Source organism: Dendropsophus ebraccatus, chromosome 9 (genome assembly GCF_027789765.1).
Source record: "Dendropsophus ebraccatus isolate aDenEbr1 chromosome 9, aDenEbr1.pat, whole genome shotgun sequence".
NCBI lineage: Eukaryota > Metazoa > Chordata > Amphibia > Anura > Hylidae > Dendropsophus > Dendropsophus ebraccatus.
Window position 1 is genome coordinate 83944147 of NC_091462.1, and position 12471 is coordinate 83956617.

Sequence of the window (12471 nt, forward strand, 5' to 3'; positions counted from 1 at the left end):
ACGGCTACAGGGTGGATGACGTCAGAGGGAAGCGACAGCTATTATGTGACAGTGACAGGTCTGTGATATAAACAAGGTCGCAGACAGAAAGAAGTATGGAGGGGGCGGCGGGGATGCTGAGGCGCCTGCCGCTGTACTGCAGCCTCTCCAGGACTCCGGGTCAGTAGTGCTATATAACTGTTTATATACTGGTCACGCTGTGCTTTCTGCATATATGTAACCCTTCTGTGTCCTGCCAGGTACACTGCTCCTCCTGCTAGCACTACAACTCCCAGCGTCTTGTGATAGGCAGGTTTGGAGTTGTAGTTTTCCCTGTAGCATGGAGGGAATCCAGTGATACAAGGAGGAGGCCATAGTGATATATGGATGGTGGATTACTCACTCTGTGGTCCTGAGGCGCAGTCTGTGGCACAGGGGGTATTACAGCAATCTATGGAGGAGGGGAGCATAGTGAGTATTCACTAACCAAGAGACATAAGGAGGTGTCTGTAAGGGGGGCATATGGAGTAGTCAGTAAGCATGGCGGTAGGAAGAGGTGTCTATGGAAGGGGCATATGTTTGTGAGAGTGAGGGTCCTGTGGCGTTGCCTACCATTAAGGGGGCATAAGGAGCAGCTTGTTAGGGTTGGAGTTCTGCCATATGCAGTGCACACCAGTCATTCCGGGGCAGTTTTGTCCCTACATTTAGAATTAGTAGTGTTCCAAGCAATGGGCCCTTATTTATCAGCTTATTATCACCGGTAATGTGAATAGGTGATAACCTCTTTATGTAATGCTGCGTTTACACTGAACGATTATCGTGTGAATTTGCACGATAACCATCGAATTCAAACGATAATCGTATGTGTAAACGCAGCAAACAATCAAGCGACGAGCGAGAAATCGTTCATTTTGATCTTTGAACATGTTATCAAATCGTCGTTGATCATTCACAAAATATTCGCAGATCGTTCCGTGTAAACAGTCGTTCACTGATTTAACCTATGTGCGAGATAGGCTTAAGCAATCACAAAACGATTTTTCCGTACGATATATCGTTCCGTCTAAACGCTGATCATTATAAAAAAATCTTGTTACTTTGAAATCGTTAATCGTACGATCAGGCGAATTATCGCTCCGTGTAAACCCACCATAAGACTAGCTCTTCAACTGTTAACTAGAGTATTAATAATCCCCCCACCCCCACACTCACACACTGACCTGGGTCTCCCCTACAGAGATTAGCAGTGTTCTTGGTCATGGCTTACTTCTGGTGTGGAGTCTTTCGTGTCATATATATATTGTAGGGATCTTCCCGGGGGATGGTGTGTTTGGACACAGTTCAGACAGCAAACTTGGACTTATAAAAACAGCTGGGTGTTTATTAGCTGCATAAACAGTCCTCAACAGAAATGTAGCAATACCATGCTTTTCAGAACAAAACAAAACAAAAAGGTCCTTGCCCGTCTGGGCACTTACTAACACAGGTCTCCTATCTGACTCTTCAGTAGGCAGTATCACAGGGTATGAATAGGCCCCAGTGGCGGCAGTATTCGTTGCTCCCAGGAGATACAGCATGCAAGCTGTTCACCCCTGGCTGAGAGCAATCCCTTTCAGACTGACCAGAGCTTTTGCCTTCTCAGGCTGATTGGGATCAGAGCTCACCTGATCCCAAAACCCACACTGGATCGAGGGGGAGGGAATGGCAGGTCCCACTACCAACCTACCCACCATTCCAGTAAATCCGGCCCGGAAAATTTAAAGAACAACTCAGCAGCATATCACTGCTGAGTGACAGGTCTCTTCCAGATTTACCATCTCCCCATAAGCAGTAGCCTGGGTGAGATGTACCTCCCCTCGAGCACTTTTCCTGTGACATGTCCACATATCCCCCCCCTCTTTTTCAGACCGGAGGGCTGAGCATTCTGTCCCCACAGACAGTGTACCCTTGATAGGGCGTCAGCATTTGCCTGTAACTTTCCTGGCCTGTGTTCCACTGTAAAATTAAAGTTTTGGAGGGATAGAAACCATCTAGTCACCCTCGCATTTTTCTCCTTGTTCAGCTTCATCCATGTTAGGGGGGCATGGTCTGTAACTAACTTGAATTTTCTACCCAGCAAGTAGTACCTTAGGGACTCTAGGGCCCATTTCACTGCCAGACATTCTCGCTCAACAATGGCGTAGTTTTTTTCGGCCGGGGATAGCTTCCTGCTTAAGTACATCACCGGGTGTTCCTCGCCATTCACGACCTGCGAGAGGATGGCACCTAACCCTGTATTAGAGGCATCTGTCTGGACCAGAAATTCTTGCCTAAAGTCAGGGGTAACTAGCACAGGTTGTTGACACAAGGCAGATTTAAGGCTTTGAAAAGCCTTCTCGGCCTCTGGAGTCCATGTCACCATTGCGGACTTCGCACCCTTTGTCAGGTCAGTTAGCGGGGCTGCAACTGTGGCAAAGTTTGGCACAAACCTACGGTAATAGCCCGTAATACCCAGGAAAGCTCTGACCTGTTTTTTTGTGAGGGGTTTGGGCCAATTCTGTATTGCCTCAATTTTATTTAGTTGTGGTTTCACTAACCCCCTCCCAATAATGTAGCCCAGGTATTTGGCCTCCTCTAAGGCTAATGCACACTTCTCTGCATTGATGGTTAACCCTGCATCACTTATGGCCTCTAACACCGCCTGGACCTTACAGAGGTGACTTTCCCAATCAGGGCTAAAAATGACCACATCATCGAGGTAGGCAGCAGAGTAATCCCGATGTGGTCGCAGGATCAAGTCCATCAACCTCTGAAAAGTGGCAGGGGCTCCATGTAACCCGAATGGCATCACTACATATTGGAAGAGCCCATCAGGGGTGGAGAATGCAGTCTTCTCTCTAGCCTCAGGAGTGAGGGGGATCTGCCAGTAGCCCTTTGTGAGATCGAGGGTGGTTATGTACCTGGCACTACCCATTCTCTCAATCAACTCATCTACCCTGGGCATGGGGTACGCATCGAACTTGGAGATCTCATTTAACTTTCTAAAGTCATTACAGAACCTCCAAGTTCCATTGGGCTTTGGGATTAACACAATCGGGCTGGACCACTCGCTCTGGGACACCTCAATGACTCCTAGGTCAAGCATACGTTTTACCTCGGCTGACACCGCCTCCCTCCGTGCTTCTGGTATCCTATAGGGCTTAAGGTTTACTCTGCTTCTAGGCTCAGTTTCAATGTGATGGTGAATGAGATGCGTACGCCCTGGGAGGTCAGAAAACTTGTCTTTATTTTTCTGCAAAAACTCTTTAGTCTCCTGCTTCTGTGACACTGATAGAGTATCACCAATCTTGACCGGAGGGATTGGTTGTGACAAATGATTAACAAAGTTTGTCGCCACCAAGGATTCCCTGTCTTTCCAGGGTTTGATCAAGTTTATGTGATAAACTTGGAAAGGCTTCCTTCTACCTGGTTGGTGTACCTTGTAGTTGACCTCACTGATCTTCTCTACAATTTCATAGGGACCCTGCCACTTGGCTAAGAATTTGCTTTCTACCGTGGGAACAAGTATGAGTACCCGGTCACCTGGGCTAAATGTCCTGATTCTTGCAGAACGGTTGTAAATTCTGCTTTGGCCCTCTTGCGCCTTCTGGAGGTGTTCCCTTACTAGGGGCATTACAGTGGCTATACGGTCCTGCATTTGTGCTACATGCTCTATAACACTCTTGTATGGGGTGGACTCACTTTCCCATGTCTCTTTCGCTATATCCAACAAACCCCTAGGGTGACGACCATAGACCAACTCGAAGGGAGAGAACCCTGTGGATGCTTGGGGCACTTCTCTAATAGCAAACATCAGGTAAGGTAGTAAGTGATCCCAATCCCGACCATCTTTTTCCACCACTTTCTTTAACATATGTTTTAGGGTTTTATTAAACCTCTCCACTAATCCATCTGTCTGGGGATGATATACAGAGGTACGAAGGTGTGAGATTTTAAACAGTTTGCATACATCCTGCATCACCTTTGACATAAACGGAGTACCTTGGTCGGTCAAGATTTCTTTGGGGATCCCCACCCTGGAAAACATATAAAACAACTCACGGGCAATTGTTTTAGACGCAGTGTTTCTTAGGGGTACAGCCTCAGGATAGCGGGTTGCGTAGTCTAAGACCACCAAAATGTACTGGTGTCCCCTTGCCGACTTTACAATGGGACCCACCAAGTCCATTGCAATGCGGTCAAAAGGTACCTCTATGATGGGGAGCGAAACCAAAGGACTGCGGAAATGCGACACTGGGGCGCTAAGCTGACATGTGGGGCACGACTCGCAGTAATTTTTTATGTCAGCATAAATCGCAGGCCAAAAAAACCTCTGGAGGACTCTCTCCTGTGTTTTATCTGTCCCCAAGTGGCCCCCAAGGACATGATTATGGGCCATGTCGAGTACCTGACGCCGGTACGACTTAGGCACCAGAAGCTGTTCCACAACCTCATCATTAATCTTAGTGACTCTATAGTAGAGATCATTAGTCACAGAAAAATGTGGAAACTTTTTCTCAGCTTCTGGTTCCTGAGGTACCCCATTCATAACAGTGACCTGCTCTCTAGCATTTTTGAGAGTGGGGTCCTGTAATTGTGCAGTACCAAAATTATCCCTAGACACCTCTAAGTCTGGAACATTCTGCTCAGTGGGAGGAGACTCTTCCTCACCAGCCAGGACCTGCAAAGGAAAAGCATCATATTCCTCCTGTACATTTTTATCATTTACCGTGGGTAATGCAATAGACTTAGGGGTCTCCTCACTCCTTTCAGGGGATTGTTGTTTTCCCCATAGAGCCCAGAACAATGGAAAATCACGCCCCAATATCACATTATGCATAAGGTTTTTAACCACACCCACTTCATATTGTACAGTGCCTAGTTCAGTCCCGACATTAGCCAGTACTATAGGGTAAACCTTTGTATCACCATGTATGCACACAACGCTCATATGTCTTTTTGGCACAAAGTCCCCAGCCACCAGGCTGGCATGCACCAAGGTGACAAGGCTTCCTGAGTCCAGCAACGCCTTAACAGGGAAGTCATTGACCGTAATGTTGCAGACTTGTGGTTCAGTCTCTAGTCCAGGAACTGCAACACATGACGGCTCCGCAAATAGCGACTGACGCCGGCTAGCGTCACACTCCATGGGCTCAGTGGTAAGAGGGCAATGGGCAGACACATGTCCCGTCTCATGGCATCTCCAGCACTGGATAGGGCCTGGTCTCCTTGGCAGGGAGTCCTTTTTAGGGCCACTTAGCCACCGGGGACCATCACCAGTCTTTTGCCCCTGAGACACCTCCTGAGCGCTCTTCCCTCTATCAGCACCCCTCCACACTCCCCCAATAGATGGAAGTCTCTTACCAGATGATGGCACAGATCTGGCACTCCGGGGAGGTGACGGTGCTGCAGGAACATCACGGAGGTAGTCCTCGGTCGCCTGGAACCTCTCCACAAGGCTGACGAGTTCGTCGGCACTCCTAGGGTCACCTTGTCCTACCCAGCGTTGTAGATCAGCAGGAAGGGCACGGAGGTAGCGATCCATCACGACCCTCTCTAGGATCTGGGCAGGAGTAGAGGTGTCTGGCTCCAACCACTTTCTTGCCAAATGGATCAGGTCGTACATCTGGGACCTCGCTGATTTGTCCAGACTGTAGCTCCAGTTGCGGACCCTCCGGGCACGGACAGCAGCAGTAACTCCTAGTCGGGCAAGTATCTCTGCTCTTAGCCGAGGATAGTCTTTGACCTCTTGCTCACTGAGGTCATAATAGGCCTTTTGAGGTTCGCCTGTTAAATAGGGCGCAATCACTTCTGCCCACTCAGTGGAGGGTAACTTCTCTCGCTCAGCCACCCGCTCAAAGACAGTTAAGTAGGCCTCAATATCATCATCAGCAGTCATCTTTTGCAGCGCTCGCTGCACGGCTCTTTTCACAGACAAGGTCTCTGGCGCGGCTGCGGCCACCAGCTGGGGATTAGCACCTGCAGACGCCTCCTGCTTTGCGATTAGGTGCTCAATAAGTTTCTGTTGTTGAGCCATCGCTTGCTGATGTGCAGCCATTGTCTGTTCATGGCGCAGGTTAGCGGCTGCCTGATCCTGTTTAGCGGCTGCCTGAGCCTGTTGTTGTGCGGCCAATGCCTGTTGTTGCTGCAAACTCACTTGTATTAACTGCTTCATCATCTCCTCCATGTTGCTTGGCTGCTTTTGGAGTGAAGCAGCAGCCTTCACCCAGGACATACGCAGCTGTAGCCAAGTTGATGCACACCGTTGCCCCTAGCAACCGTTTTGCCCGCTCCGCAGCACCAATTGTAGGGATCTTCCCGGGGGATGGTGTGTTTGGACACAGTTCAGACAGCAAACTTGGACTTATAAAAACAGCTGGGTGTTTATTAGCTGCATAAACAGTCCTCAACAGAAATGTAGCAATACCATGCTTTTCAGAACAAAACAAAACAAAAAGGTCCTTGCCCGTCTGGGCACTTACTAACACAGGTCTCCTATCTGACTCTTCAGTAGGCAGTATCACAGGGTATGAATAGGCCCCAGTGGCGGCAGTATTCGTTGCTCCCAGGAGATACAGCATGCAAGCTGTTCACCCCTGGCTGAGAGCAATCCCTTTCAGACTGACCAGAGCTTTTGCCTTCTCAGGCTGATTGGGATCAGAGCTCACCTGATCCCAAAACCCACACTGGATCGAGGGGGAGGGAATGGCAGGTCCCACTACCAACCTACCCACCATTCCAGTAAATCCGGCCCGGAAAATTTAAAGAACAACTCAGCAGCATATCACTGCTGAGTGACAGGTCTCTTCCAGATTTACCATCTCCCCATAAGCAGTAGCCTGGGTGAGATGTACCTCCCCTCGAGCACTTTTCCTGTGACATGTCCACAATATATATATATATATATATATATATATATATATATATATATATATATATATATAATGTTTAGCGGACCCGTAAAACTGGCCATCTTGGGCAAAGTTCTCCGAACATGAATGCTCTGCGTTTGATTCCCAGGGGCTGCAGAAGTGGGATGCAGTCCTAGGGCTGCCAGGAAAGCATGGATACAGCCTGTGGCTGTTTTCCAGGGCTCCCATCCAACTTCTGCAGCCACAGGGAATCAAACGCCGGGTGTTCGGGTCCAGAGGACCAAATGGTTCGACAGGTCCACTAAAAACTATTTATATATATATATATATATATATATATATATATATATATATATATATATATATATATATATATATTAGTGGGCAGATGTTACATTGTAACAAACAGGGACCCCTTCTGTATGCACAGATACATTATATTATATACTACAGTCTTGCAAATACACTATAATAAAGCTTATGATGTCTGTCACTGATGTATTCTTTTCTCGTTACCAGGTATAAAGAGACAGTGCTGTGCTGCGGCCCATGCTTCGTCCATCAGACATTATAGCTCAGGCCTTTACACAGATGAAGAAAAGGCCTTATTGGATCGAATAATACGAGTGGACCATGCTGGAGAATATGGAGCAAATCGTATTTATGCAGGACAGATGGTTGTGCTGGGCAGATCTTCTGTAGGGCCCGTCATTCAGGTAACCCAGCACATTCCTTTTATGTTGCTTATATTTCCGGATATTTTATTACCGTCCTAGCACTTTATAACATCCAAGACTTATCTTACAGCATGACTTATCAGGTTTGAAGTTACAGCACACAACCTATTCTTATCAGTGTAAGTATAGGAATATTGTGTTGCTCCGTATCACCATCCACATCAATGTCCGCGTTTGTCACATGTTATATTGATGTAAATGGTGATTTGGATCTACACAACGTTCTTGTGATTCTAAACTGCATCAGATGTCATTGATTGTCATTGATGTCAAGTACACTTTTTGCCGCTTTGGTTCAAATTTTCCACCTGCATAATAAGTGGTTCCTAAAGGCAACCTATTTTAACTGCTCCAATTAATAATAAAACTTTTATAGAAAGCATTTATTACAAATCTTCTATTGTGTCTGCACAAAGCTCCTATGCAGACCTATGTTTCCATGATAACAGACTACAAACAAATACTGTGTATAGTCTGAGCCTGTTCCTGTCTATATAATAGACAGTTGTGTCCTTGTTGTTGCAGAACATGTGGGATCAGGAGAAGGATCACTTGAAGAAGTTTAATGAGTTAATGGTGTCAAACAGAGTGCGGCCCACGGCACTGCTGCCCCTCTGGAACGTGGCCGGATTTGCCTTGGGTGAGTTATTTGGCCACATTAAAAGTCACCAATGTAGCTTCATCTTAAACCTGCTGTCCAGTTTTGGGTGATGGATGTCATGGGGCTGGAGAACAAGCAGAAAAAGAGAACTGTCAGTAAGTTCTCCCTGCCATAGTGCCTATTTACATCAATGGGATGTCTGTTTAATACAGGACAAGTCTTACAGAGAAGCTAGGTGCCCTCTGTAATCATATTCTTCTCTGGCCAGGAGGTGAGAATACTGAACAGGCAAGCCTCCTCTATTAACTATAGGAAAATCACATCATACCCTTCTAATGGTAAACAATGGAGAGGTCGGGCCGGATGGTGTGGCAGTACCCCGACTAACAGAGTGGGAATGGCGCATGGAGGAAGCTAAGACTCATACCTTCCTCCTCATTTTCCTGGGTGCTATAGGGGGCTATCAGCAGGTTAGACTCGTCAACCCTGCTGATAGTTCCCCTGTTCACATTTTATTTTTCTCCTCAGCTTATAAGAGCCATAGCGCTTTTATTTTTCAACCTACAGGGCTGTTTGGGGTCTAATTTTTTTTGTGCCATGATCTCTAGTTTTTATTAGTACCATATTTGTGTAGATTGGACATTTTGATTGCTCTTATTTTACACTGTTCATTATATGGTAACATTATTGTTTATACAGCATTTTGCTAGATTGGATAATTATGCATAATATGTTTATTTTTATGTGTTTTATATATAAAAAAGTAAAGGGAATAATTTACACTTTTATTGGGGGAGGGGCTATACCATATTTTTAAAACTTTTTTTTATAAACTCTTTTTACGTACCCCTAGGGGACCATTACATGCAGTCATTAGACTGCATACACTGGTCAATGCTATGCCATTGCATAGCATTGATCAATGTAATCTGGGATCTTCACATAGAGTCTGCTTGTGGCAGAGTCTGAGAGGATGGCCGAGCTGACTGCACAGAGGCAAGTAAGAGACCTCCAGCATTCAGGAAAAACAATTGGGACCCACATAGTCACACTGCAGGAGTCCAGATCGGACAGGTCACTAATGCTTGAATGCCCCGACCGCTGGTTTAAGGGGTTAATGACAGGCAGCAGCACAATCACTCTGGCCTGTCATTAGCGAGTCTGCGCCACTAAGGGCTGACTTAGCTTTCTTTTTTGTTTGTAAGTCAAAATAAATTGAACAAGATAGAGATGGTATGTCTGTGCAGCAACTAGCTCTGGAATTCAGGCTGCTTTATTAATAGATAATAATAAATATGATGAATTTTCCCAGGGTTTGGCACTGCTCTACTGGGGAGAAAAGGCGCTATGGCCTGTACTGTGGCTGTCGAGGAGACCATATCCAATCATTATAACAATCAGATCAGAACACTTATGGAGAGAGATCCTGAAAAGCACAAAGAATTACTACAGGTATTTATACAAAGATGGATAAATGGCCAGAAATCCTGAATTGTTGTTTGATTAAAGGGGCGGTGTCCCAAAGCATAGAAGGTATAATAAGATGTGTACCACATACATTTATGTAAAGGAGAACAAATGTGCTGTTACCATGCACTGGTGCAGACACTTTCCCACAATCCACCTTGCTTGTGAAGTGAAAACCAACTGGCAGTACTATTGGACAGATCATGTGACTAAGATTGAACTGAGCCTGCGTGACCCAACATAGTGGATGCCTGGTGGGCCTTAACCAAGGGCAACAGGTTATCAAAGAAAGCAGCACATGGGGTAGTAGTAAGTCTATATCTCTCAGACATTACATTTTAGGGAATGCTTGTAAATTGATAATATGTAACCCCTGTAACTGTTCTTTACCCAATTAAGGGCATATATGACGTTTACTTGTATGGTATCTAATAGAGATGTACGGACCTCAAGCACGGCATTTGATTACCGGTGGCTGAAGAAGTTGGATGCAGCCCTATGGGAGTGCTGGAAAACATGGATATGGCCTATGGCTGTATCCATGTTTTCCAGACAGACTTAGACCTGTATCCAAGTTTTTCATGCCACATGCTTGAGTTCAGACAGACTTGAGCGTGGTCAAGGTTCTGTAGTATCTAATAATCCTTTTATCTATAGACAATAAAGAAGTTTCGGGATGATGAGATGGAACACCACGATACTGGACTGGAACATGATGCAGAACTGGTAAGAGACTTTCATTCTGTATACCTCAGAGTTGAATTACAGTGCATCCAGAAAGTTTTGCCCTTCATTCTGCATTCAATACCTCATCATGGGAAAGTGAAAACAGAAATCTTTGCTAATTTATTAATGAGAAAAAGTTAAAGGGGTTTTCTCCAGTTAAACATGCAGGGACTGTCAAGTTGAATATGTTTGCAAATACATTCATTTAACAAACTTGTCTCCTCTTCATATGCTGCTCTTTCCCTTCCAATGTTGACAGCTTGTTGTCTTGGTTACACCAACACTCTGCTCTAAAAGCAGTGGTCTGGCTTGTGCATATATAACTATAATGTTGTTGTATAGAGACATAGGGGGAGATTTATCAAACATGGTGTAAAGTAGAATTGTCTTAGTTGCCCCTAGCAACCAATCAGATTCCACTTTTCATTCCTCAGATTCTTTGAGAAATTAAATGTGGAATCTGATTGGTTGCTAGGGGCAACTAAGACAATTCTACTTTACACCTGTTTGATGAATCTCCCCCATAGTGTATATATACTGTATTAGGGATATCACGATACCAAAATTTTAAGTTCGATAGTAATACCAGCTTTTTTTTATTTCAATACTCGATACCTATTCAATACCTAATAAAGTTTTTTGGGGAAAAAAACACTTAAAATTAAAAATATAATACCCCCTCTGGGAGTTGTATGCTGGGAGATTTTTATTTTTTTTAATCTCACGCAACTTCTCTAAGTGGGCTGAAGTGTAGTAAAAACCCATGTGAGCTCTGTAACTGCTGTCTCATCGGTTGTCACTCGGCTGTCCTAGAAACATGACCCTAACACACAGCTTGTATGGATGGGTCATGTATTTATTGGTAAATTAAAGGGGTTATCCAGTGCTACAAAAACATTACCACTTTTTCCCCTTTGTCTCCAGATTGGGTGGGGTTTGGGACTCAGTTCCATTGAAGTAAATGGAGCTTAATTGCAAACCTCACCTGAACTGGAGACAAGAGAGGTGGAAAAGTGGCCATGTTTTTGTAGCACTGGATAACCCCTTTAATGTTGCAGTGAGTAGCTATCTGAGTAGTAAAATCCCACTGTCTTGTCTGCAGGCTCCAGCTTATTTCCTGCTGAAGAACGTCATACAGGTCGGATGTCGTGCTGCTGTCTATTTATCAGAACGCATATAAGGAAGGGACATATTTTTTTTTTTTTTTTTTTTTACAATGCAAAAGAAAATTTATTGACGTACAAACCTTTCTACCAAGCCATCTACAAACAACAAACTAGCTATGATGAGAACCTGAAATGTTTCATAGACAACCACTAGGTGGCGGTGTGGATTTCTGCTCTGAAGACCCTGTAGCACAAGTGTGCCCTTGAAAAGACTTTTTACTAAATGGTTTTTGACCTTTTTGGAATAGAGGCGGCCATCTAGGGAACTGAGACCAGGCTTAATCAGGACATAGCCCTTTAGTTCACCACAGTCATTGACAATCGTGGCACATTTTATTGTTTGGTCCTTATGGTGAAATAAAAAGGATCTCGCTGTATGTTATTTACAGTATGTGTTTTTTAATTACAGTACATATAGTCACATGTATGCGTACAGACTGGCAAATATACTGTATACCCATACATGCACATGTGACGTACAGTGAGCCCTTCTGTCCTCCCTTTTACTTTGTGAACTGAGGGCAAACATTTTTTTTCCAACCATCCTTGCAAACACAAGATTCTAGTTTTACCCACAAAGCTCTGCACAGTATTGCACTTCGCCACGTCTTCTACCGGATCTCTGCCCCATGGTAAGTATGTACCCCCATTAGATAGATAAGTGCCTCCTTCAGTAGGTGGTTGCCCACCTGTAGGCAGCCAGGTGTCCCCCATTGAAAGATGAGTGGCCCCCTCATCTGTAGATAGCTGTTGCCCCCAGTAGGTATATGCCCAACTGTAGGTAGTTGCCCCTATGTAGGCAGCCAGATCCTAAGTTCCACCCCCTATCGATAGATAGGTGTTGCTTCAACTAAAAAAATAAACAATACCTACATATCTCCTTTCCGTTCCCTCTCCGGCAGGGC

The 12471-nt window shown here is 45.1% G+C and overlaps 1 protein-coding gene across 1 annotated transcript; it reads left to right on the forward strand.

Annotated features, from left to right (window-relative positions):
- The first annotated feature begins 17 nt into the window (after window positions 1-17).
- Window positions 18-11948, forward strand: COQ7 (coenzyme Q7, hydroxylase). The gene is made up of 6 exons (XM_069981956.1): window positions 18-159; window positions 7389-7585; window positions 8132-8246; window positions 9520-9659; window positions 10332-10400; window positions 11503-11948. Exons 1-6 carry the CDS (start codon window positions 96-98, stop codon window positions 11578-11580), a joined length of 663 nt encoding a protein of 220 aa, XP_069838057.1. The 5' UTR covers window positions 18-95; the 3' UTR covers window positions 11581-11948.
- The last annotated feature ends 523 nt before the right edge of the window (window positions 11949-12471 follow it).

What these genes read in the sequence shown, in the direction of transcription:
- COQ7 (XM_069981956.1), top strand. Translation starts at nt 96, where the DNA reads ATGGAGGGGGCGGCGGGGATGCTGAGGCGCCTGCCGCTGTACTGCAGC. An exon ending in CAGCCTCTCCAGGACTCCGG is followed by an intron (nt 160 to 7,388) that starts GTCAGTAGTGCT and finishes TCTCGTTACCAG; the next exon opens with GTATAAAGAGACAGTGCTGT. An exon ending in CTGTAGGGCCCGTCATTCAG is followed by an intron (nt 7,586 to 8,131) that starts GTAACCCAGCAC and finishes TTGTTGTTGCAG; the next exon opens with AACATGTGGGATCAGGAGAA.